Below are 26,433 nucleotides of genomic sequence, written 5' to 3'. Positions count from 1 at the left end.
TCTTGGTCGAATTCAAGAGCAAAGAGCTGAGCTGCCACCATATTAGGCACAATTTCAGTATAGTATCCTGCTGTTTTCACGTGGTGACAGTAGTATCAAATTGATACTATCAATAGAATCCAGGCCATGTGTGGATTAAGTCCGAGATCCAGTTTCTTAGTACAAGTCAAAAGAAACACTACAAGTTAGCTAAGACTAGACACCTGTGCAAACTTTCACATACGTGGCACCCTGGATCTCTACGCATGCGACACCATTTTTTTCTTATTTTTGTCTTGTTTCTCCTGCTTCTTCTTTATTAGCTAGAAGTTATCGGTAGCTAGAATCAGGTGCCAGTCAGGATATTCAACACCACCACCATCACCAACAACAGCAGTATGGGTTCAGCGACATTCTTAGAAGTGATACTGGCCATTATCCTACCACCTGTTGGGGTCTTCCTGCGTTTTGGCTGTGGAGTAATTTCTTGTTAACCCTTTTGTGCAATCCTCATTTTATGTTCATATTCCTTTCGCTTGGCAAAAAGGGCTGATTGATTTGTTTTTTTTTTTGGGTTATTGAAAATCCAGGTGGAGTTCTGGATATGTTTGCTGTTGACCGTATTGGGATACATTCCAGGGATAATATATGCCATTTATGTATTAGTTGGATAGTGTGTAGATCTCTCTTGATGAGTTTTGATATTTGAATGTTCACAGACAATTCAGTTTGCCAGTCTTATTTTTTTATTATTATTGATCATTGTTTTCTCTTCTCGTAAGATGATCAGTGTATATCCCAGTATGGTTTAGATCATGGTGGACTTCCTTGTTCTTAATTTATGACAGTTTACATCATGTCAGATTTCTTGGAGTGGTAAACTCAGTTTCTTTTTACCACCGCAAGCGGTGGCTTGACCCGGATAACTCGTTGAGCACGTGAATAGCTTGATTTTAACAGGTCCAGAAATATGTATCTAGTCTCAGATGATATGATAGTATTATGCAGAAAAAGAAATTATCCCTAGTCTTAGAAAAAAGAAGAAGCTAATAGCAAAAACCAGCGACAGTGACTATTTTTTCCTTGATATATTAATTTGTTTTACAATCTAGATCGAGGAAATAGAGGAGGGTAAAACAGAGTGGAGAAATTTCATTAAGATATATAAAAGTGAGTGCATGTTTGAACAGGATTCACCGAGTTTTCTCCGATCCAACATCAAACCCGGCCTGGTTTCTGAGTTGACCCACTTGTTTTGAGCAAGGCTGGGTTCCATTCTGAATTTGTTTTTAGTTCGTGTGTATAAATGAAGCGTGTAATAAAATATAAAACATACACGGAATTGAACCAGTCGGGTAAGTGGTGGGTTAAGGCTTGATAATTGATTTGGGCTTACAGGCCCCGGCCATAAAAAGGCCCATCCTCTGTAGAGCCCAGTGAAAGCTGGGACTTTTGGATGGGGCCCAATTGCCATCCCTGGTTTGCATGCAATTGACAGTGATTTTTTTAATGACACCGTCCTATCTCATGGTCTTTAAAAGTCAGTCAGAAATATAATTTCAGCAAATATTCCATGAGATCTGGTGTTTCCCTAGTTAGATAATCAAAAGGTGACGTGTTTTTTAATTACAATATTAAAAAAAATAAAGGACAGATTATGTTCAGGCATTAATTAAAGTTTGCATTTTATGTTATGTTTAAGGTTTCCAGATACAATCTAGTTTAGTAGTTTCTTTTTTTTTAATATAAATTTATAGGAAAAAAAAACTGTTTAGTTTGGTAAAAAGCTTTTGCTTTTTATACTGGTTCTATGGATGTGTTTAGCTTTAAGCCGTGGTGGGTTTTTTTCAAAGATACAATCATTTTAAAGTTTAAATCACACTTTATAAAAGCAAAAAATACATGTTTTTTTATGTGAATTCTACTAAAAAAAACTAACCACACCTCCAAACCGATTATCCTTTATATTTTATGTGTTTGGTAAAAAGCTTTTGTTATTTATAATGATATTTGGCTTGAAGATATAGTGGTTTTTTTATCAAATATACAATCATCTTAAAAGCTCAAATTACATTTCACAAAAGCAAAAGATACATCCTTTTTATGCGGCTTCACGGGTGGAATCTCATGAAAGCAGATCAAAATCTTTATCTAAAAGATCATCCACTAAAAAAACTAACCATGCCTTCAAACCAATCAATTTTTATATTTTATGTGTTTCAAACCTTGATCTTATATAAATTAGAAAAGCATTGTTTTCATTCATAAAAACCTTTTTTTTTTATTTAATTTTTATTAAAAAATATCCAACTATTTTTTCAAAAAACATAACTAAAAATGTTTTTACTTAACTATACTATAATACCAAACACAAGGTTGTTTGGCATTGCATTTTTACTAGTATTTAAGTGTCTTTCAAAAGTGTGGTTATGAAAAAAAATTAAATTAATATTTTTTTAATACTGTTTTAATAATTTCAATATATTACATAAAACATAAAATAAAAATTATTTTAAGGCTGTTTTTTACTGCGGTGCAACCGATGTCAGTTTCAGAACTTTCGGGACGTAAGAACTGCCATCAGCTGAAGGACGGCGTAGGCTTTTTCTGGGCTTTCGAACTCATCCTGTTTTTTGGGTCAGTGTCTGAGCTGTGATGGCCTTTTATAGTCTACATTCTACATACTTTGAATCTGTCCTTCTATTGATAGCCCAAAGTATTTTCCTCTCCACGGCCCAACAGGTCCAAAAACCAAAAAGTCAGTAGAGCGTATCCGTAATTACGCCAAAAGAAAGGCTATTTTAGTCAATTAAACAACAACAGGAGGCAACCAAACAGTCCTAGCACACCATATATAGAGTCCAATAACCAAATTAGGGTTCCTCTGTGTTTTCCACTAGGCGGCCTCTCTCTCCCAGCATTAAACAACCAATCCCCGTCTCTGGACTCTAGCAGCACTTTCTCTCCGTCAAAATGGGGTTAGTGTCACATCTTCTCCATGCACTCTTTTATTCTCTTTTGTTAAATCACTCTTGGCTCTGTTTCTGTTATTCTTGCTTTGTAGTCAACAGTGCTCTAGTGACTATAAATTTTTGATTGTTTTGGTTGACTGGAGATCTTGATCTTTTTTTTCAAACTGCGTTTTTGTTTTTCTCAAAGTGCATGTTTATTTTTTCGCCAGAAACTGCGTTTTTCAAATGATTTTTCCCATCATTTTGATATGCTTAATTCAAAAATAAATCTTAAAAATAAAAAATATTATTTTAATGCATTTTTGAACGAAAATCATTTTGAAAATCAACCACTGCTACAATATCAAACAGGCACAAAGGGTCGCAGAGTATACTGTGGAAAGTCCAATAAAATATAAAAAAGTTTGAATCTTTATGTTTGACATTACAAACAAAAATTACTTAAAACTGCAATCTGTCGGTGGTTTTTAGTTGAACTTTGTTTGGTGAAAGAATGGGATTGTTGTTTTAAAGTAATACGTGTCAGTATGTCTGTTTAAGCTACAACTGTAAATATATAACACGCCATATATTTTAGTCATTATTTGGGTTGATTTGAATCGATTGGATTGTTGGTATTAGTTGAAGTTTTCTCCTTGATTGCAATTCTGTTCGCGAAGAAAGCACCTGAAAAAATGCTTATATCAATGCATTATTTTTTAATGTGGTAATCTGTAGATGTAATTAGTGCTTGTGCACTGATAGGTCGTTTCCAATTGTTTTATTAAGAGGAATCTTTGCAATGCTGCTTCGTTTTACTTGCGTGGCACCTAAGGATAGGATTTAAAGATAACTGGATAGTACATAGTACTATAGGAAATGGAATGTTTTGTAACTTAGGGAATTTGTATGCAATACAGTAAGACACGTGGAATGGGAGCTGGTCGTAAGCTGAAGTCCCATCGCAGAAGGCAAAGGTGGGCTGACAAGTCATACAAGAAATCCAACCTTGGAAATGAGTGGAAGAAACCATTTGCTGGGTCCTCCCATGCCAAGGGGATTGTTCTTGAAAAGATGTAAGACTTGTTTCCCATTATTTCATCTTTGAAGGAATGTTTTTGTATTCATTAATGCTTACAACCAGGGCATGGATGTTTGTTACTTGATTTATGCAGCGGCATTGAGGCTAAGCAGCCAAATTCTGCTATTCGAAAATGTGCTCGTGTTCAGCTGATCAAGAATGGGAAAAAGATTGCTGCCTTTGTACCCAATGATGGTTGCTTAAACTACATCGAGGAAAATGTAAGTTCTTTCCATGTTTATAAAGCATGAAAATTTTATAATCATAATACCAGAAACTTTTATCAGACAAGCTTGGTTTCTTGTAAAATTTATCTAACAAGGATATTGATTTTTGAAGATGGTTATTGTTGGGAACTTAATTTAGTGATCTTTAGGTTTCGCTCTTTTAGTATCTCCTGACACAGTGACACATAGATGGATAGTCTGAAACAGTTCTGTATCTTAAATTCTTTCTTGATTATCTTTGTGGATTCATTTGCTCCATTTTGTCCGCATTTTTTATAATGCTTACTTGGCAACTGTTTGTACTCGGAAGCCATCTTCAATTAGAAAGCTTGAAATATAGATGTCTTGCTTATGTTATGGCTGACTCCTGTTTACATGCTAAGTCTAATTTATAAACCTTTTTTTTTTTGCTTAGGATGAGGTTTTGATCGCTGGATTTGGACGAAAGGGCCACGCAGTGGGAGATATTCCTGGAGTCAGGTTCAAGGTGGTGAAGGTGTCTGGTGTATCCCTTCTTGCTCTGTTTAAAGAGAAGAAGGAAAAGCCAAGGTCTTAGTTTTACCGGGAGAGATTTTCCTTGATCCAATCTCTTCCCTATCTTACCCTTTCATCTATAGTAGTAGTCTTTATCATGTACGGCAGAATTTTGCAAATGACTTTGAACATGACTGTTTGTCTTGAGAAAACAAAATTTTCGACCACAATGGTGTTTGGATGACATTTTTTCTTCATGGTGCTGCCCTTACTTCTCCGAATTTTGTTCTAGTGTGAATTATTATTATTTTGTTCTGCTGTGAATTTTTGATCGAATCTGAGATGGCCTAGCAGCTCTAGGTGTTTCTAATGCAGGACATTTAGTGTCATGCTCGTTATGTTTTATAGTCACGACACTTTAGGCGGAACAGTTTCAAGAGAAAAAAAATATCTACTGTGAGAATTGGTGTATATTATCGAGGCATTGGCTAGAAGCTTGTAAAAAAATAAATAAAGGCAAGCTATCTAGTGGTTCCATCAAATTTGGATCTCCATACGCGGATTCACTATCGCGTTCTATCTGGTTCTGCCAAGATAAAGTTAGTTGCTTGCCAGCTTGTTCAATGGTTGTCTCTGTTTCTCGGCGTTTCTCATATAGCATATCCCAAGCTAACATGAGCGTCATTGACCAGCAGATTTCCTAGAATCAGGAGACTGAGAGAACCACTGTTTATTGAGTTTCATGGATAAGTTACAGGTTTTCTCCCAATTTTTTTTATTCTTCTGGCAATATGCTTTATGACCACATCGATATAGAGGGAGAAGGCGCTTGCATTCAAAATCTTATTTTTATGTTATTACTGTGGAGTAAATCGGATAAAAAAATTCAACAAGCTTGTAAATAATTGAGACAGCAAACGGTGAAGGACATTTATTTACTTAAGACAACGTAATCAATTCCCTCTTAAAAGCAATGCCTTGCACGCGTCTGCTCAAGTCATCAACTCGATTTTCAAAACCACCAATGTTTTCTTTATCTTCATCAATTCTATGCACTTTATTTCCACGATCATGCCCCTTGATAACTTCACGCTCTTTCACAGGTTGCTTCTTCTCCCGTAAGCAGACCAGCACCTGCTCCTTTGTGCCTGTTTTACTCACAGACATCGATGTGGCTCCTGCCAACCGATGCATGCCATGTCTTGTTCTATCTGTAGCTCCATTGGCATCACTTGTACCACTTCTGTTTTTGGAAGAAGTGCATTGTACACCAGAGGAAAACTTCGGGCCTCCATTTGGTGCTATATCCACGAAATTTTCCTGAGAGAAGAATTCTTCATGCATTTTAAGAATTTACAAGACAATACACTAGATGTGAAATAAACTGTATCATGTCCACTCTTAGCAAAACAGAAAGCATTCAAATAAAAAAGACGAATGAAAAACAACCAACCGCATCAAAATATCCAATCTTCGGCAATGGCATTCGAAGACTTGAAGATGTTAAGCTTTTTGAAACGTTGGACCGAACAAGACTGGTTCGCTCTAAGTTTTTGTTTGGTTGCGCGGTCATGAAGCTTGTTTCCTGACTTTCATGTAGCAAAGAAGGTTCTTCATAACGACGTCTCTGAGAATTTGTTACTTGAGAGGCATCCTTGCCAAAAGTAATCCCTGTGCATGCTGTGGTTGCAAGAATGGCAGCAAAACCATTTGATCTTGGATTAAGAACGATGGATGATGATTCTGAGGACCATCCATCCATGGAACTAGCAGGTGATGTACAAGATGGTGACTTGGGCGTGGATAATAAGCAGATAGAGTCGCTGGATTTCATCATGTCATTTTTGTTTCCAAATGAATGCTTTGAAGGAGTTCTAGAGGTTGAAACAGAACTAGACACTCGGGAATTAACTGTTCTCCTCAGGGAATCTGGAGGAGATTTACCAGTGAAATTAGGAGCACAGCAAAATCCTCCAAACTCTTTCCCAGCAGAGGGCAAAACTGAAGAAGGTGGTTTCACTGGTGGTGTTGAACCTGGGACAATACTGGATGAACCCCGGATACAAGTTTTCTTTAACACAATCTTGGTTCTCCCTGTAAGAATAACATAGAGGCCATTACCAACAACAGTATCTTCTGAGCATGATGAGACAATTTTTTGGAATTCTTACCAGAAGCAACTTGTGCACCTTTGTTTTCCAATTTAACATGGCTTACACCCAAAGAAGCCCTTTTGTTGGGAGCTGTGGATAGAGTGCGAGCACGGCATAATATCTTTGGTGGCTTGAGAAAAGATTTGGATTCTTTGTTAGGTGCAACCTGCTTAATCACATTCAAAACTTCAGTTCCTCTACAATAGCAGGCGCTACCCTATTCATCAATCTTGACAGTGAATGCAAAAGCTGTAGAACACCTCTTTAATGGCTCCCTAAAGCTAAACCATGGGATTAAAGCGAAACAATGACCATTTCAGATGATGCATAGGTGAGGCCTTGGTACAGTACACATAAAATGATGCAGTGAATATGAATCGAGACAACTTACTCTTAATCGAGAGGAAGCATCCAATATTTTTGAAGCTGAAGAAACGACAAAAGCAGCATGAGTATCGAATTGAACACGTGATTACTGAGGGTGAATACAGGAGATCAAGATAAATACAACAAGGAAATGAAAGCAGCGTAAGGAAAAAAAATTTTAAAAATCAAATTGAGCAGTACACAGTTTACACAAGCAAAAAGTTAATGACGGAAACTTGCTGGCTTGCTTAGCCTGACATGGCAATAGATGGAGAGAAAACATATACAGAAGGAATGAGGTTCAACAATGGAATGAAATTGTAGAACAGTCTGACAAGGACAGTTAGAATTCAACCCAAAATTGAAAGAACGAGCTGCCTTCATTCACTCTCAATGCATATACTTGTAGAAACAGCAAAATACTTACTATTGCCCCTTCGCATTTCATTTTCTCTACCAACTTTTCCGGTTGATGTTGGGCTATTGGATGATGCCTCATGTGATTTTTGCATGAATGCTCTCATATTGTCTAACAGATCAATCTCAAGGCTTGCAAGGGAGTAAGAATCGGTATTTCTTGTTGAGTTCGATTGAATAGAACTCCAAATTTCTTCAATCCCAGGAAGTAAATGTGCTTCAGATGGTCTAAATCCTCCATTTACAAGAGACAACTCCTCGGCATTCAAAACTCCTAAGAGCAGCAAACTTGCTATTACAATTACTAAATCAATTAAACATTGAAATCTTACAAGGTTACAATAAGAACAAGCATTGATTTATTAATGGGGCCTCAACAGAGACTTCTAAATCATCTAAAGCAGTACCTGAACTTGTAAAAAAGGCACTATCCCAAGCTAAACTTTTGCGTACTGCGCACTCATCAATTCCATTGTTTCTTTGTGGTCCTACAAGCTGAGAGGGTACAGACCTCAGTTCCCCGCCTCCGGTTGTGTTTCCTCCATCATCTACAATCCGAATACTAAGTGTCTCCAACTCTTCAGGGTCCAGAACTCCTGAGAAAGCACAACAAAACGCTTTCATTTTTCCACTTTCAACCTTCGAAAACAATCTGCAGCACCTGTTAAGAAGGTTTATTCAGCCTCGGAAGCAAACCTGGACTAGTGAAGAAGGCACTATCCCATGCCAGACTCTTGCGCAAGTTAAACTCGGATTCAGATTGTGAAGCATCCGTCTCTCTATGTCCAACTCTTTCTCCATGATTCTGCATATGCTGTGGATTCAAGCTCTGAATCATCTGAACATCAACCTTCTTTCTACTCTCTGAAACTTCTAAAAAATAAAAAATCCAAGGTCATAAGTATAAAAGCAACCATTTCTACACTCCAAGATTGAAAGAACAGAACGAAAGAAAACCAACCACGCTGATATGTCCTAATTATTCTCTCTTTAATGGGCATTGAAAGAACAGAACGAAAGAACACCATCGTTAAGACAATCTTTTCACATTGTGATGCATGAAAAAATACTTAACTGGACATACGAAAAACAGACTTGTTCTATAGAACAGAGGTGCAAAAATTTCCGGGCATTTCTCGAATCATAAACTGTTATTACAGCAATTCTTGACTCTTTAAATCCATGAAAAAGAAAAGGAAAGAGAAATTCAATAATGCAAAAAAAAAAAAAAAAACTTGTCAAAAAAATACAGGGCATGCAAAACTAAGAAAAAATGATTAAAAAAAAAGTCATAACCAAAAGGAAGAGAATATAAATAAAAAGGCAACAAGAACTTGAAATCCATTCTTTCTTGCAAAGGAACAGAGAGAACCTGAGAAATGAAACTGTTGAAAACTTCCTTTAGAGGACATTTTTGATGAAGTGGGTTTTTTTTATCAAAAGATTTCTTCCTCAATTCCTCAAGACTGTTTACAAGAAGAGGATATATCTAGGCAGGGGAAGAGACATTTAAGGAGAGGGAAAATTTTAAAATTTTGATAATGAGTTAAGAAAAATAAATTTTGAGTAATGAGAGGCGTTTTTTATAAAACGGCTGCTGTTTTTTTCCCTTGAGGAGCGGAATAGAAGTTTTTTTTTTTCAAGATGGCAAAAGTGATATTCTTACAGTCTCGTGGTTTAAGAGCCGTTGAGAGTGGCTCATTTACGCGCCATCACCGGCTTGTCCAGTAAGGTCCGATTTTTTTGGCCAGCTCGGGGCCGGTGATGAAGAAGTTGCTTGTTTGGTAGTATAATTTTTTAGTTAAAAATATATTTAAATAATTCTTTTATTTTTTAAATTTTATTTTTAGAAACATCACATCAAAATATCTAAAAAAGATAAATTAAAACTAAAAAAAATAAATATTATCGAGCCGGTTCTGAAAAGTATCATGAGGCATCAAAATTATGAACGATTTGCTGTCTATCCAAGGCCTCACTCTTCAGTGAATTTTTAACTTGATCATGTTGCATCCTCGACTATTTCTCTCCCAAGGCTATTTTTAACTTGATCAAATTATTACACTATAAAAAAGAAACGAATCTGGCCCCTGACTTGTGGAAAATTGAGGAAAGGTGGAGCTTTGTGCCACACGTGCCAAAATTCTCTCCCAAGGCTCACGCTTTTTCAAGAGATCCATGGATGCTATGGATCCAGGTATCTGCCAAAGATTACAGCATTGCTAAACTGCCAATGCTTTCAGCTTTATGGACAAAAGTGCTCTACCTCTTTCGCAGTTTCTTACAGAAGGAAAATCATTCCATGTGACATGCAGACCTACCAACTTAAATGACGGAAAGGCAGAGCATGATTCCATGATCGAATCTCCTACTCATCAAGAACATCAACTACAATCCGCTAATAACCTGCTTTACAACGCACTAAGTTAAGACTACTGAGGTTTCAGAACAAGGCAACATTCTACATCCTCCTTCAGACACAGTCAAGTGAAGCTCAAGTGGAAGATACAGAGAAACATGTTACTATTAGTCTGGTTATTTCCCTCAGCAAACCTGTCTGCCGAACATATGCCATCAACTGCTGCGGCGGATAACTTGTTTGCTTCATTACTTTTCTCAGCAAATTCATCGGTTAAATGTGCCAGACGTTGCCAGTAGCTGTGTTGTCTGTGTGTGTATCTTCAGCACCAGCCATCTCCTATCATAAAAATTGATTCGTAAACAAACAGCATTTTATACAAGTAATGAAGCAAAACAAGTGAAAAGGAGCAATAGCACGCTGCAGCAGTGACCGATAAGAAGTCAAAACTTAAGGTTAATCTCAAGAATGTTACAACCATCTAAAAGCCATGCTTACTTTTCATCAAAATGTTTTTAATTTTTGAAAGGGAGAACTTTAAGGCCGATTCATGCTCTTGGCAAATGAGAGTACTTCCAACTTCAGTGAGAGTGCATATTTTCCAATGAAAGACATGCACACACAAACACAAACATGTATTTCCACCCAAGTGTTCCAGACTCCAGAGACTTGCTACTCCCAGAAGACGAGATGCCTATCTCTTACAATTTTTTTTCTGCAAAATTTCTTGGTTTTCAGACATTCTCTCCTCCCATGAACAAATTCAAATATTTAATATTGCTGGTAACTTAGGCATGTGCATTCGCACATGTATAATTTAGTTCATTGGAAATTTTTAAGATTTTAAAAATACATTTATTAATTATCCAAGCATTACTATTTTGTAAAATAAACAAGGGCATACATGGATATACCTATGAGTTCTTTCCTTTATTTATTTAGAAACGGCATTGAGTTATTTAGCATCACCATGATTCACTTCTTGTTTAATTAAAAAAAAAAATGAAGTAGTAAATTAAAAATATTTGCAAAAAAGGTGAAGTGAAAATTAAAAAAAAAGAAAAAAAACAATAGCAGCAATAATAAAAGAAGTAATAGCATCAAAACACAAGGGGTGGGAAAATAATACTTTAGAATGAGAAGGAATTTGATCCATGCCTCCTATTTCTGATAGGAAAGTAAGGTAAGACATCTGAATAAAAGAACAGGCATGACCAATTATGAAATATTTCTTTACTCAGAATTAGAAGAGAAAAAAAGACAAGTGTATTTTACTCTGATCAAATGTTTACATATAGTTAGTACTTTTTATATATAGATACGGATACTTCGATTATATTTGTCCTAAATCTGCTAACCACTTCTAAATAAATCAAGCTCTACCAAGAAAGAATATGAAAAGGACATTTCCAATTCAGTACGAAAATATCACAAGGCTGCTAATATTTACCAAGAAACCATATGAAGAAGACATTCCTAGTACAGTACATGTTTACCTGAGTTTCATACCAGATCAACTTCAATATTGAAGAAAAAGAGTTGCATCTTCCTCATCTTGGAAGAGAGGTGGAGTTTTAAAAGGAACAGATATAGAGTAGTTGAGCTGGTAATTCACAAGAATCGGACCAAAAATGTTGAACTTGGGAGCACTGCCATAAGCAGCTTCTGCATCTGAACACCTCTTGAAAATTACTCTGGCACGATTGGTATCCCTATCAACTTCTGTCTCGGATTCTTTTAGAGGTCCAAAGCGTCTGAACATCTTATTTAGGCTTATTTCTGAAGGAACAGAATCCACCACAGGGAAATGCATTACAAGCTCTGCCGGAGCCTTCTCATCCACATAACCAGCTGGTTTCTGAGCTGATACATCATAATTGCCATCGGAATATTGTTTCCTAGAGTTTGACCTACCACTGGGTTTATCCAGAACAACAGGCACAAAAAGATTATCCCTTTTCCTACTTTTACGTGGCGGTTGCTCTTCAGAACCATTTTGAATAACCCGGTCTGTCCAATAAGTGTCATTCATATCCTCGAATTCAAATGTTTCAGGAAAACCACCAGAAGAATGGGATGTTTTTCTCTTACCAGATACTTTATCATGCTGGTCCATGACCACTGAGTTCCTGAAATCAGAGAAGAAACTAATGATGATGTTCAAGAAACCATATCCTTTCAAGGGATCTTGTGCTGTCAAGTGAAGTTGTGATAGCAGATCATCAAGTGATGAGTATTCTGTTGGAACGATTATTCTCTTTATCTCAGCATCCTCAGAATGCAAAAACAAAGCATCAGATCCATCTCCAACAAGCCCATCACTGCTTCCATCTACCTTAGGGCTATTACACTTCAGGATAGAAGGAGACCCAGTCATTTGGCTAGCAACTCTTTGGATGCATTCGCCAATCTTGAAGGAGGGCTTCAATGCGGTTGAAGACACTTTTGCAAAAGATATAGTCTTCCTCCGTCCTGTCATGTATGCATCATCAGCAAAGGTATCAGAGCCTTTTCTTTTCTTGCCAGAAGGGGAAACTAGCATACTATTTGCTTTCCCATCAGACCCAATTTCATCATCCACAGAATCCCACGAGTCACTGATCAAATCAGACAAGTTTCTCTCTTTTTTCCTGGGATAGATGCTATCCTTCAGATTATGTTTGCGTTTGTGAGAAGAGCCTCTTTGAGCTTGCAAAATCTCCTCACCCGATGAAATTTGCCCATGATCCTCATAAACAGCAGATGTGTGATCAATCGATCCATCCTCAAATTGTAAAGCATTTGACTTCTCCAACAACCCTCCACAAAACTGATATTCAGGCAGTTCAGAGTAACCTTTTAAACGATAGAAGGCCAGCAACTGAGACTTTGCAATCACAAACTCCAATCTATTAGCCCCACCAGCTGGAGATTGCGCTAATGCTTTCATATAATCCACTAAGTTATCTGGTTGAAACAAATCAGCACTCATATCTATGTCAACACCATCTCTTGTACTTGCCTCTGGCCGGATTCCAGTATTTTCAACTACCTGACATTTGATTTCATCGTAGGCATCCTTTGGCAGACATGAGCAAGCCAGACCCAGCTCCACTCGTCTGGAAACTTCTTCCAGAGCACAATCAACAGCATTCTGAAATACTTCCGAATTGCTCTGCTTCTCAACCTGAGAGAAGTGTGACCTGAAAGGCTTTAGTAAAGATGCTTCATTCCATGCAAATGTTCGGTCCCCAAAATAAGCTACTAAATAGCAGTCCTTCTTATGATACCTCATTGCTTTCTCGGACGCATCTGATGGATCAAATATCTGTCCAGGCCACCAAGGATGACTCCTTACTTTACCCCAGACCAAATCTGATACAGAAAACTCACCTTCATTATCTGGCGGCAGCAGATAACAAGCCTGATCTTCTTTCTCTGAGCTTCCAGGCTTTAACACTGACAATTTAGAAGATTTCTCCTCCATGGTGTTCAGCTGTTCAGTGTCAGTATCTTGTTCTTCAACTTCCATTTCTTGCCCTTGTAAATCAACCTTTTCAGCATCAAGAACATGTTCTTCATTTGTCATTTCTTGCCCTGCATTTGAAACAATCTCAAAAGGACCATGACATGCACCCTCATCCAAACCTTCCTCGACCTTTAATTGCTGATCACTTTCAGCAAGCTCCTCGAGTTCAGTTTCGACCTCTAATTGCTGATCGCTTTCAGCAAGCTCCTTGAGTTCAGTTTTGGAATTCAAAACTTCCTCATTGCTTGCGATAACATTTCCCCCCACATCCATGAGCTGGCTATCTGTTTCTGTGCACACAGATGCTGTTTCGGCATGTGAGTTCTGTTCTTCTAGGTTTATCTTTTCCCCTCCAAGTTCTTTAGCAAGAGTAGCCTGTTCTTGAACTTCCATCAGTTGTTCTTTGATTGAATCAACATGAGCAGGATCACTGGGTGCACTTTTGTCTAAACCTTCTTCAGGCTTCAACTGTTGATCTTTTACAGAAGGATCTGGAACTTCAGTATGAGAGGTCAAAACCTCATCGTTGTGTGTCAAAGCTGTTTCAACATCCATTTCCATCCCTCCACATGTTGTCTTAGTCCTTATTTCAGTGCTTCCATTAATGGTCTCACCTTTCTGCTGTTGGCAAACTGTTATTACTTGCTCTTTCTGTAGATCAGCTTCTTCGGAGTTATTAACTATGCACGCAGTTATTGCTTTTTTGTTCTTTTCAGGATTCAGAAGCACATTGTTTTCCTTTGCTACAACTACAGCTCCCACAACTGCTTGAGCTGGTTGATACGAAGATTGCGAATCTGCACATGCATTATAGCCATTTTCAGTGCTCCCATTGGCTGTCTCAGATGTTCCCTGCAGTTCTTCCACTGAAAAACAAAAACTTTCACTAAAAGCATCAGTGTCCATACCTTCATTGTTAGGACATGTTATATTTTTGTCGTCAGTTGATGAAACCCTCCCTTCAATGGCAACTTGTGTTTGTTTATCCAACAATTCCAAGTCTGGGTTGGCAATGCTGTCTTTTTCTGTTAAAACTGGTGAACTTTCAGAAGTTGAGATAATCCCCTCTAAATCACCAGCAAGTTCTCCCTTCAAAGCATCACTCCTAGTTGCTTCAACCTTGGGATCTAAACCTTCATTATTGGCCATCACCACAACTACATCAACAACTTTGGTCTCTACATTCATATCTTCCACAGTTGGAGAAGTTACAATCTCAGTTTCAGTACCAGAATTCCACACTTCGTCATGCAAAACAAGCACCTCTTGCGTCTCTGAATCCTGAAGTGCATCGTTCAGATTGCCATCTTTTTCCTCGGCCCTACCCGCAGCTTCCTCAACCAATTCAAATTTCTCTATAACTTGGGTTTCACCTACTGAAGAACCTACTGCCATGGAAGGACCTCCTGCTCCACTTTCAGCTCTTTGAACCTGAGATTCATTCTCTGACAGCCCAACTACTCGAGAACTCACTTTCTGACTAGCATGAATCTCAACTCCCTCAACACCCTCCTCTACCAATTCCCTTTTCAAACTCTTCTCATCCGTAACGATAGTCGCTTCTTCTACTATAGCTTGGGCTTCCCCGCCAATCCCACTTGCAATTCTCACACACTGAGCATCAGCATCAGTATCTGCATCCTCGACTTCAGATGAAGTCTTACCACCATCTCCACCAACCTCCATCTCTTCCTCTCCACCCTCTACCGGTTTACCTTTTCCTTTAGATTCTGCAAACTCCTGAACTTCCAGTGATGTCTCGTCACCATTGCCACTGACCTGCCTCTCCTTCTCCCCGCCATCAGCTGGTTTCCCTTCTTCTTCAGATTCTGCAACCTTGGAAGACTCAACTTCTGAGTTTGATGCCTCAACACCAGAACCCCTATTCTCATGCGTCCCTGAATCACCAACTACACCACTAACATCTGAATGTTGCGCATCACCCTGGGCACGACCACAAGCAGCAGTTTCCTTTCTCCCTCCCCCTCCACCTCCATCACCCAAATTGCCAGTGCACCCACCATCAACATCCTCGCTTGAAGACCCCCTAACCATTACTTCATCTCCATTACAAGATCCACCTTCCTTTGCCACCACATCATCCCTTGAAGAACCCTCAATATTACCCTTACCCAGACCCTCAGCCTCCTCACTGGCTACGGCGTCGACAACAACTGGGGTCGTTGCTTTTGTGGTTTTCTCACTATCTGCATGTTCACTAGTCGATAATTCCGTAACATTACTAGCCAAATCATTATCATTCTTGCATTCATCCATTTAAAACAGTATTTGGGTCGGTTTCAAGATCCGAAAAGGAAGCCTTTTCACTATAAGAAACGAAAATTTTAAACAAAAATATTAAGAAAGTGATAAACCCTAGCCAAAAAAAAGTCCACAATTCTGTCAAGAGAAATAGTAAATCAAGTGATGTACTTATTAGAAAAAGATATTAAAGAACAACAATTTAGATTGCTATATTAATAACAAGAGTGATTTTTTTAAGATTACGTGTTTACCTCGTTAGATCTTGTGAGAAGTGGAAGCCAGGGGATTGCGGGGTTTTTTCTTTTTTGAGTTTTTAGAGAGAGAAAGAGAGAAGATAAAGGTGGTGTTTGGGCATGGGAATAACCTAGGCGTCCTCTTAAGTGATCTGTAAACAAAGCCCGAATATAATGGGTTCCTGTCCTTTTTCACTTTTCAGTGATTGGTCAGCACTATTAAACAGGCCTCTTCCACCATTTTCTATCAATGAGGGTGAGAAACTTTGCTGGTGACCGATGGACTGTGACGGCCCAATAATGTCTGGGCACGTGTGGTTAGGATTCAGTGAGAAGGTGGAGACCGGTGGATTATTCCGTGGCTTTTGGTGATTTGATAGGGCTTCGGTAAATGTCGTAATCATTTTTTAATAGACTTTTCTCGGTCAAGGAATATTTTTATCACGTCTCTATCTCTTGGTAAGCTTTCACCAAGCGATCCTGTGAGAGTCCATAACAGAAGATATCAACACCACCTGTTGTCCAAGCTCTTTTATATTCACAGCACAATATCTTATTATACTTTTTATTTATTTATTTATGGATTATTCCACTTTAAAAAAAAATGGACGGGTGTGCTTTGCAGTGAATTTACGAGCAGTAATGTAACGAGGTATTATCTAGTAGAAAATTGACTTATTGTAATGGGTCATCCCTCTTCAAAATTGTCCCCCTAATCTAAGAGATTGCTCCCCGATTTACGTAGCGAAGGACAAGAGAGAATCCTTCTGGAAGTACTGGTTTCGTTCACGACCACCCTTTCCGACACAACAAAAAACCGCACACATAGTTGCGTGCTCGGTTGATAAGTGTACTACTTAGGTTATTATACTTGACTCGGAGTCGCTGAGTTGACTTGTTTCATCTCAAAATAGAAATTAAAACAGCGTTATTCTTTTTTTTTAAAAAAAAAAAAAACGATTGTTTACTGGGCCAGCTTCTTTTTTTTAGTCCTGACCAGGGGCTGGGTCTACCCGACTGCCCGGACCGATTTCACCAACAATGATTCACAGTTCATGTCTACTCGGTTGAGTTCTGACATGAGCTGCACCTGCACGTGGTTGGTAGTTTTTCACCAGGAGTGCACTTAATTAACTGGGGTGATGAGATTTTTTTCAAGTACTATCTAGATACCGGCGATGAGCGTATGTTTTTGCGGCTGAATTCAGTGTTTTCCAGATTATTTTTAACATTGAAATCTATTTTTTCACCAGAAGTGCTCTTAAAAGTTTTCTTCTCTCTCTCTCTCTCGAAACTTTTTTTTTTTTTTTTAATAAAGAATACGAATGTGTATGTTTATCAAAAATGAAGATAATTTTTTTGATTTAAAAAAATAAAAAATTATCAAGATCGCGATATGTTTTCATAAAAAAATCAAATATCATAGTTTATAATAGTTATCTTAATATTTTATATTTATGATATTAATTTTAATTTATTTAAAATAAAAAAATATAATAAAAAAATTACATCGTTAACTAGAAAGTTAACTAAAAAAATGTCTTTATGTTTTTTATTTTAACTAGATATAAAAAAAAATGTTGTATGATGCTAAAACAATACTTGTATATAACAAAAAAATATTTTTTATGTTTTTTATTTATTTGAAAAATAAATAAAAACTCATAAAGAAAATTTATGATAACCTCTAAAATATACTTTCTAAACTCAATACAAAACTTAGAAAACTATATAACTATAACTATAACTATATATATATATATATATATATATATATTTTATTAACGTGGGTGTCCGGGCCAGCTTGCGTGCACCACGACTAATCCCACGGTCCACTGAACATCCTACAAGCCCAGTGAGCAAGTAAGGCACTGCGAGGGTGATAGACATACTGCACAGAAAGGACCCAATAGAGACAGAAAGGGAACAAACTCTCCAACTCCACTCCCACGGGGACTCAAACCGAAGTTCGAAGGAAGGAGAGCTGCCCCAACACCCACTGAGCCAACAACATGTTGGTTATATAACTAGTTTTTTTAATTATATAACTAGTTTTTTTAATTTCGTTGGATTTGAACATGAACTCTCTAGCTCGAGTTTTCTATGAAGGCATTTTTTTTTATTTCAGATTTTCATAAAATTAAAATATTATTTTGTTTGTAAATGGATCCAAAGTAACTGTTTCACATTTTTACTTGGGGCTTGTTTGGTTCAGCAGTATAGAAGTCGAATAAAAGAATGGAACATTGATCGGAATTTGGAAGCTTTCGTCATGGCTCTTCGGGTCGATTCTTTCTATTGTTGGATTAAAAACCAAGGCTATCCATCTCGGGAATCAGACCATTTTAAAAATGCAAGACAGCCCAACAATATTTTGAGGATAAACGCTGTATCATAACACCTTAAAATAGAGAGCACAGCTTCTTCTGCTTTTAGAAATGTTTTTAAAAAAACATTTCACATTAAAAATATTAAATTAATATTTTTAAAATGTTTTTCAATCCTGTAAAACAATAAAAATAATTATTTAAATATATTTTTAAATAAAAAACAATTTATACCACAATACCAATCAATTATTAATATTAATCCAACTAAAATCAAGTGTTCCTGATGTAGAAGCCATAAGCAGATCAATACGTTTAACAGAGTGCTACGTGGCTACGAAGATTCCCTCGGCCCAAACGAGTCCTGGCCCATAGGTTAACAGATTTTGAGACCCAATCGATCTGGTCCGGTCACTTTACAGGTGATCTTGTATTATATTCTGAGCCCTCGCCGGCCTAGATACCAGATCCAAAAGACTCCGTCGAACCCAGGTACATCCACTCGACGTCCCCGAATGATTCAGGGTCTTTTCTCAGCATCTTTATAATTTTTTCTCATGATAATACATCGTTTTGCTGGAGGTTTTATATCTCCAAGTAATATTTTCTTAGGTACATCTGAGTCCATTATTGACCTCGGACAAACAATGAACTAATCTTGACATTTCATTCACCTTGTCGATCCCGAGATGTTCAATCTTCGTTTGCTCCTAAAAAAGGCTTGTCAATGAAGGCTGTTGTGATTTTTTAACATTCCAAAATCTTATTTATTATCGATATTTAAAATGTATTTTTACACAATTCTGAATGCATGATTCTAATAAAGAAAAGCTAAAACTATCATATTTTACCAGCCTTGTAACTTTAACAGAGAAAGGTATCGGTTATCAAGGAAGGAAAGATTCTAAGTAATAGTTAAATAAAGATTCTAAATACAATTTTTTTTTTAATCAAGGATTTCTGTCTAGACTAGAATTTCAAGTAAATCTTAATATATGCGAGTGAGGGTAGTTGATCGGAGCATGCTTCTTGTCATTAACCGGAGTGAGACTTAACGACTTAACGAGCTAAACTTTCACGTTTACATGTTATAACAGGAAACGTCCGTTTGTGTCTTTGATGATCGACTTTTCTTTTATATAATCATCTAATATAAAGGGGTTATCCTCCTTTTATTTGTTATCCAAGTATATATCTTCTTTTTATTAATAAAATATTATCTAGTGATTAAAACATTATTACATATCTGTAAAAATAAAAACACAAGTTTAATTTATAAAAAATATATTTATTAAAAGGAATAGTCATGAAATCTAAATAAAATTAGTCTTATCTTTTAAAAAAATGTAGGATATCTAGATAAAAAAAAAAGTCAAATATATATATATCTTTTTTGAAGGGCATAATGATCTTTTTCTTAATGGATCTAGATCTTAGCTTCCTGTATCGTATTCTAAATGCTTTTTTTCCCTTTTAACGAGCCTTTTATCAGATCTGCATGCTTAAGCATTGTTATAGAAAACTGTATGATATATATAGACATCAAGCTAATAACCCAGTAGAGGGGGAGCAAAGAATTATTAGAAGATGCAGGCTTTTTAAGCAGGAAAGCTCATTGAAATCCATCAAAAGTAACCCATAAGATATGGGAAAACATACATGACGAACTTCAATTACAATTTTTTTGATTTTTTTGGTTCTAATAGTTCACACAGCTCAAGCTGAGATGTTAGATAGAGAAAGTGAATGAAAGAATCTTATCAAACACCTAAGAATCATAAATACTTTTTTCCTTAAGAAATAACCGCGGAAAGAAGAACCACAGCAGATCTGATAATAATGTTGTTCTGCAGCAGCCACTCCCCTCTCCTTTTGTTATTGCCACCTGATCAGTGCCCCCTCTCTTATCCATACCTTTTAAAGCTTTCACTTGCGCCACCTGTACCTATTCCACAGCCAGGCAAACTGTCTCTGTAATATCAGTTTATATTTATCACCGAGTTTTTTTTAAAAATTTGAATATTTTTTTAGCTTTGAATTAAATTTTTTTATGTTATTGAATTGTTTTGAATAAAAAGTATTTACTACATTCCAAAAGAAGCACGAAATCTTTTTTTTTTTTTTTTTAACTTAGATATAAACCGTTTTACGTGGAAAATAATTTATTTCTTGGCATGGCTTCAAATAGAAATTAACCTGTAATTAGAAGGGGGAGTTTATCTCAATGAAAGGACAGGCTGGTAATTAAGTAAGTCAAGAAATTAACACAAGGCGGCGAGGGACAATGAATCAAACCAAACTTGTAAATTCTACGCTACAAGCAATTTGTGTTATTGTAAACAGCAACTAGCATGCAGCAACCGAAGATCGGAAAGTATCCACTGACTTTGAGGGCGTTTTGATCTTCTGGGCACGTGAGTTTCTAACATGCCAGTTGTAAACGCACCCTCTTCAATCACAAAGGCACGTGGCACGATGATTCTTTTGTTCACCTTGACTAAGGTTGATCATGTTACCATGTGAAGCTAACCCAGGAGGCTAAGAAATCATCGTGTACAGCTAACATGCATGGAAGAGTATGTACCTGCACTAGGAGGAGCAATTGACGGTGGTTTGGACATGATAGTGGGGACGGTTGTCATGGGACCCGCTGTTGCTGGTGGGAAGATGTGGGCAGCAGGTAGGCCCATAGCTTGTGATTGATGGAAGTGATAAAAAGGGTACATTGGCATCAATGGATTGGCACCCACCATAGCTTGCCCTGGATAAACCTGAGAGAAATGCCCATTCATGTAGGACCCGCCTGTGTAGTTTAGCTTCTGTGGACCATCATAGCAACACATTGTCACGATCGACTCTCGAATATTTTTCTGTTAATTTTAGGGTGGATCGGATTGTTTAAAATTTGGGAATTTCAACTCAATTTCTTTTTTCATCGCTGAGAAATATTCCATTAATTGGCTGAATTTGTAGTTCATTATCAATATTGGGCTTCCATCAACTTGCATAATTATCCATAAATTACCATAACCACCACGCATACTGAAATGATCATGTGTGTTTGAATAACTATTCATCAATGATAATTAATAGCTAGAGTTGTAGAAAAACATACATGATTGCCGCTGATATCGGTGGCAATGTAAGCTGGAGAATACCTGAAAAAGGTAACTACACCATAAGAAAAGCTCCATGTTCACATTTCATGTGGTGAAATTAAGAGCAATCAGGCCACAGAATACCAGCTTACCCGTAAAAGGGAACGGCTTGGTGATGCTGATGATGAAACGGCGATGCTGCTGCAGCTGACCCTGCCGGATAATACCACTGGACATGATTTGCCGGCGGTGCTGGCGTGGACCTCGGTCCAGCGTTAATGTTAGGTCCTTCATGATTAAATTTAATCACAAACATTAGCAAACTATATGATGCTAAAATTTAATGAAATCATATCATATGTTAGAGATTTATTTCTCGTTTTTACGCAAACATTTTTTTTCCTTTTAATAAAGGGTAAGGTTATACAAATAGGAAAGTTATACAAGTTTTTTTGGTAATATATTGTAAGTGATCATGCCATAAATCAGTCGACGATCTTCAGATTTTTAATACACCAATTTTATCAAGCAATATTGATGCATGACTCCAAAAATTATTTGATTTTATTTCAAGAAAGCTGGCTGTTTATATATATATATATATATATATATATATATATATAAAGAGAATCCACAATTCTTTTTTCTCTCTCTCTTAATTTACATGCCCTGAAAAGAAAATAAAGAAATATTCCTTTCTAAGAAACATATAATTAACATAGATAAACATTCATGTTGAAAATACGTCCATAGACTTCAAAATATCCATACCTTGTTGAGGAGGGGCCGGCGTTGCAGACCTAGGGCGGCGTGCACCAAGGGAAGCCAGATTGCAGTTGGCACGGCGGCCATTGATGATGGGTGAAGCATCCTCACAAGCTTTCTTTGCCGATTCAGCCTCCTTGAACGTAACCTAATTATTTAAAACAATCACCAAAGCTAACATTAGCAACAATTAAAATGAAAACGTACTCGTCTAATGCACGGTGAAATTAAGACTTACAAATCCATAGCCCTTGGATCTACCAGTGATTTTATCAGAAATGATCACAGCCTCCAAAATCTCACCATACTTTTCAAAATGTTCTCTCATGGCATCTTTTGGTGTCTCCCATGCTAACCCTCCAACAAACACTTTGGTCAGTGTGGTATCACCAAACTGCCCAGCAATATTGTTGCTCATTGTCATTCTTTTTCAGTAAATCCCTGCGCAAAAATTAAATTTGACGCACAATAATTCAACCCAACTCGATTCAACTAAACCTTATATTTAGTTATTTATCACGACGAAATGTGCGTTTTAGTGCTTACGGGGAGAGAAAAAGGGGCACGTCAGGGAGGAGAAGAGAGGGAGGGAAATATAAGGGGAAGAGGGAGGGGGGAGTACAGGGTGCTCGAAGAATAAAAGAATAGAAGAAAAACAGGAGAGACAGAGAGGCAGACAGATGAGTTGGTGCTTGGGCTATCAACAACGTGATCACACAGTCACACTAACATATTTGTCAATACTTAGCAGTGATGGCATGATTCTTTTATCTGATGATCCTGAGCTTTTAATGTGTTCTGTTTTTGTTGGTAAGAAAGATGTAGTTAAGCTACTCGCGCTTACTCTTACGCGCCTAAATTAATCAATGAAGCGTGATGCGCCTCGTATCGTGGCTAGTTAGAATATGACATGAGCATCTTTCCAATTGCATGCCCTACCGCACGCGTCAACTTTGCTGTTGAATACATATTTCCTTTTTCCTATTATCTACAAAATCAAGGATAAGTCCATGCACTACCTTTTCTTTTTTTAAAAAAAGGCAGCGTCCTCCCGGCTAGTTTTTGGGCACCAATCAAGTTACTGTAATCATCCACAACCAGTCTATATATAAAATAAATATATATTTTTTAATTACAAAAAATACTACAATTAATCAAATTTTAGATTTATTTTTTATAATAATTAATTTTATAATAATTTGTAAAATTAAATGAAGGACATGCAAGCTAACCCGAATATTCACGTTAATAAAAATAATAATAAAAATATTTTGATGGCTATACTATAAGAGATCATTTTGTTCTTATAATTAACAATATAATCATCCATAACCAGTCTTCAGAAGTTTTCCATTTTCTATATAATTCTTTAGATTTTTTTGAGAATTTAATGGAACAACAGATTTTATAATGCACGTAACTAAATACTTTTCTATTTTTTTTTTTTTGACTCGTCTGTTTTTAGCTTAGCCTTTTTTTCTCTCAATATGACTTTATTTTTTTTTTTTAAATCCTTAATACAGCATTAAATTCAGACACCAAACATGGTAGCTTTGTTTGTACCTATAATAATTAATTTCATTTGCACCATGTGTGGAATACGATAAATATAACCTTTTTTTGTTTAATCCTTTATTTAGAATTTTTATTTTATATAGTCTTTTTCTGTGAGGCAACTTTAGCTTCCTTTTTTTATTATTAACATATAACCTCTCTTTTGTTGGTAATAAACAAACAAGTACTCGTGATTTTTAAATCCTTGATTAGTATTTCATTGGAGATAATTTATGATCTATAATTAATTCATATAATTGATCAGGAAAAGGAAATGTAAAAGGTAAAAAAAATAGAAGAAAAGCCTAAATTCCTAATAAGATAGAGCGTGGTTTCACGCGCATATAAGACGGTTAAAGTAGAAAAATAAAAGACAAAGAAGACAGCTAAACGCCGTACATTGACGGAGGGAGAGGGTCCGACAAATTTAACGAACGCGTCGTGCCGACCTAAGATTTGCAAGTCTGCATTTGAAGGCCGGTCGTTAGGGGCAATAATTGTCAGTTACTCGACTGCGCAACTTGCTGTCATTACCAAAATAACCATCATACCCTGCCATGTTCGGTAAAACTAGAATTAACTCTCGAGGTTAAAAAGGGAAACATGCAAATAGCACATTCTGTATGACTCGTGGTTTCCAAACGCGACTACACGTGTGCGTGGGCTGAAGTGTCAGTGACTAGGCACTCCATGGTTGGGAAGCACGAACAGCGAAAAGTACCAAACCAGTAGTGGAGTAAGCTTCTACTAATCAATTAACAAAAACCAAATCACGTAGGCAATGCTGTCGTATTTTTTACTATTCATCATCTCATTCTTTATTCCGAATGGTTATACTGATTATTTTTTTAATTTTTTAATTTAATCCTTAATTTTGTTTTTGTATTATTGAGTCACGGGATTAATATTCAATTGCATATTTTTTTTAGAAGGAATTGTCTAATAATAAAAAAGGACTTAGAGTGAGTAAAATGGTTAAAATAGATAGTGATTTTAAATTTCATATTAAAAATTTATTTTAGCCCTCCATATTTTTTTAGTTACTAGATCATCGGTCCATCTAATTTTTAAAAAATCAATTCTAATACTAAAATTCATTTTTTTTTAATTTTTTTAGTTATTTCTTGGTTAAATGAGAGAGAGAATCACCGAACTTTGATATAGAAAAAAAAAAGTTATTCTTATCAATGATAAAGCGAAACATAACTTCTTTAAAGAAAGAAAAAAAAGGTGGGGCCGAGCCTAGGTTTGAGGGTTTGGCTAGAAGACTTGTGCTTCTAAATTGTTTTATTTAATGTCTATGCCCACTTGAATGTGATTTTTGTTTTGTTATTTTATATTTGGCTTAAATTTTTTTAATAAAACAAATAATGAACCCAATCAAATTCATTAGTCGAGTCACGTGTTTAACAAGTTAATCTATAATGTTTGTATTTTTATTTGGTTTTTGTTATGTTATTTTTGTTCCTCAAATTAAAAAAATATATATAATTTTACCTTTTATTATTATTAATGATTATTTTTTTATTTAACTCGAACAAAAAAAATGCATTCTAACTCTTTTTTTTTATTTAAGCTGAACCTAACGTGGTTTTATTTCCTTTTTAAAAACATGTTTCATATAAAAAATAAATTATAACGCGGCTTATTTTTTCAGTGTCGAGGTTCGAATTTAATACTCAATTACAAGGGAATTATGCACCCCTTTTCCCTTATTGCATAAACCACCTCGAAAAACTGCTACAAGAGCGTGTATATATCTAAGTTATTTGAGACGTGGAAAAGCACGGATTCTCAATCAACTAAAATTCACACCACGATCTTTCATTTCATCCTCAAATCATATCTGATTCTTGCGTCTGGGACGGTGTGATCAATAATCAGTAATTTCATTGTGGTAATTTACATCTTATATACTACGCTCCACATGGACGTGTATATGCAATTTGTGCATGTATTTCTTCTCCTAGCTATTTATATATAATTTTTTTTTTATTATTATTAATATGGATATCCGGGCGAGCTTACATGTACCTCAACTAATCTTACGAGTTTTAAAATTAATAATTATATAAACTTTCAGTAATCATCATATAAGCAACTAAAAGGCTCAAATATAAAATTACAAAGAAAATACACTTTTGATTTTTAAATTTTTATTAGTAGATTACTTGTTTTTTTCAGAAAAGGTTTGGAGCGTACTGATAATTAAATAAAAGCAGTAGCAGAGATAAACTTCATGGGGTGTAGCTAGATGCATGAACTAATAAGATGCAATCACGTGACAGCCATGTAGTTTATTATTTTTATAGCATTGCAGATTTTGTTTGTGGATTTCATATGCATAGATTCAGAGTCTAAAAAACGTAAATCAATACCCTAATTAATCCTTATTTTTCTCCCTGCATGCTCAAGCAACATTGACTGGGTGACGCTTGATTTGCTGGGTTCATGATGATCATGGGGTCCCACGGCAAATGCCCTTGATGTTGAGGAGGTTGTGCTCAAGTGTTTGGCATGTTGTTGTCATTTGTCAATCGCTTGGCGAATCTAGGAAGCATGGAGGTGATTGGATGCACGTAGCCACCTGCCTCGTTGGGAAATTTAACTTGCTAATTACTACAAGGTCAAGCACTTTGTTTTTCTTCCCCGCGTACGTGATCAACGGGTGGTTTT

General features: G+C 36.4%; 5 protein-coding genes across 8 annotated transcripts; 2 read left to right on the top strand and 3 right to left on the bottom strand.

The window, feature by feature from the left end:
- Window positions 1-325: 325 nt before the first annotated feature.
- LOC118059938 (salt stress-induced hydrophobic peptide ESI3) lies at window positions 326-843 on the top strand. Its single transcript, XM_035072982.2, has 2 exons — window positions 326-458; window positions 570-843. Exons 1-2 carry the CDS (start codon window positions 378-380, stop codon window positions 651-653), a joined length of 165 nt encoding a protein of 54 aa, XP_034928873.1. The 5' UTR covers window positions 326-377; the 3' UTR covers window positions 654-843.
- Window positions 844-2,817: 1,974 nt separating this feature from the next.
- On the top strand, window positions 2,818-4,969 carry LOC118059934 (small ribosomal subunit protein uS12). Its single transcript, XM_035072978.2, has 4 exons — window positions 2,818-2,957; window positions 3,851-4,006; window positions 4,106-4,232; window positions 4,654-4,969. The coding sequence occupies exons 1-4, from the start codon at window positions 2,953-2,955 to the stop codon at window positions 4,792-4,794; spliced, it is 429 nt and encodes a 142-aa protein (XP_034928869.1). The 5' UTR covers window positions 2,818-2,952; the 3' UTR covers window positions 4,795-4,969.
- Window positions 4,970-5,390: 421 nt separating this feature from the next.
- On the bottom strand, window positions 5,391-9,595 carry LOC118059933 (uncharacterized). Its single transcript, XM_073412050.1, has 7 exons — window positions 8,345-9,595; window positions 8,056-8,244; window positions 7,659-7,922; window positions 7,257-7,291; window positions 6,884-7,031; window positions 6,166-6,806; window positions 5,391-6,032 (listed from the first exon to the last, which is right to left on the bottom strand). Exons 1-7 carry the CDS (start codon window positions 8,484-8,486, stop codon window positions 5,652-5,654), a joined length of 1,800 nt encoding a protein of 599 aa, XP_073268151.1. The 5' UTR covers window positions 8,487-9,595; the 3' UTR covers window positions 5,391-5,651.
- A 272-nt stretch (window positions 9,596-9,867) lies between these two features.
- LOC118059932 (uncharacterized) lies at window positions 9,868-16,185 on the bottom strand. Of its 3 annotated transcripts, XM_035072973.2 has the most exons (4): window positions 16,032-16,185; window positions 14,424-15,842; window positions 11,504-14,312; window positions 9,868-10,346 (listed from the first exon to the last, which is right to left on the bottom strand). In XM_035072973.2, the coding sequence occupies exons 2-3, from the start codon at window positions 15,790-15,792 to the stop codon at window positions 11,527-11,529; spliced, it is 4,155 nt and encodes a 1,384-aa protein (XP_034928864.1). In that variant the 5' UTR covers window positions 15,793-15,842; window positions 16,032-16,185; the 3' UTR covers window positions 9,868-10,346; window positions 11,504-11,526. The 3 variants fall into 3 exon arrangements, with proteins under 3 accessions (XP_034928864.1, XP_034928863.1, XP_034928865.1); XM_035072972.2 differs by having other exon boundaries at window positions 11,504-15,842; XM_035072974.2 differs by having other exon boundaries at window positions 11,504-15,733; window positions 16,032-16,171.
- A 3,820-nt stretch (window positions 16,186-20,005) lies between these two features.
- LOC118059931 (probable RNA-binding protein ARP1) lies at window positions 20,006-22,953 on the bottom strand. 2 transcript variants are annotated; one of them, XM_035072970.2, is made up of 6 exons: window positions 22,442-22,953; window positions 22,210-22,351; window positions 21,591-21,726; window positions 21,456-21,498; window positions 20,925-21,159; window positions 20,006-20,285 (listed from the first exon to the last, which is right to left on the bottom strand). In XM_035072970.2, exons 1-6 carry the CDS (start codon window positions 22,625-22,627, stop codon window positions 20,245-20,247), a joined length of 783 nt encoding a protein of 260 aa, XP_034928861.1. In that variant the 5' UTR covers window positions 22,628-22,953; the 3' UTR covers window positions 20,006-20,244. The 2 variants fall into 2 exon arrangements, with proteins under 2 accessions (XP_034928861.1, XP_034928862.1); XM_035072971.2 differs by having other exon boundaries at window positions 20,006-20,305; window positions 22,442-22,952.
- Between the last annotated feature and the right edge of the window lie 3,480 nt (window positions 22,954-26,433).

The sequence above is a fragment of the Populus alba genome, chromosome 10, assembly GCF_005239225.2.
Source record: "Populus alba chromosome 10, ASM523922v2, whole genome shotgun sequence".
Classification (NCBI taxonomy): Eukaryota; Viridiplantae; Streptophyta; class Magnoliopsida; order Malpighiales; family Salicaceae; genus Populus; species Populus alba.
The sequence above is the reverse complement of the archived record's forward strand: the minus strand, read 5'-3'. Positions and strand labels throughout refer to the sequence as shown.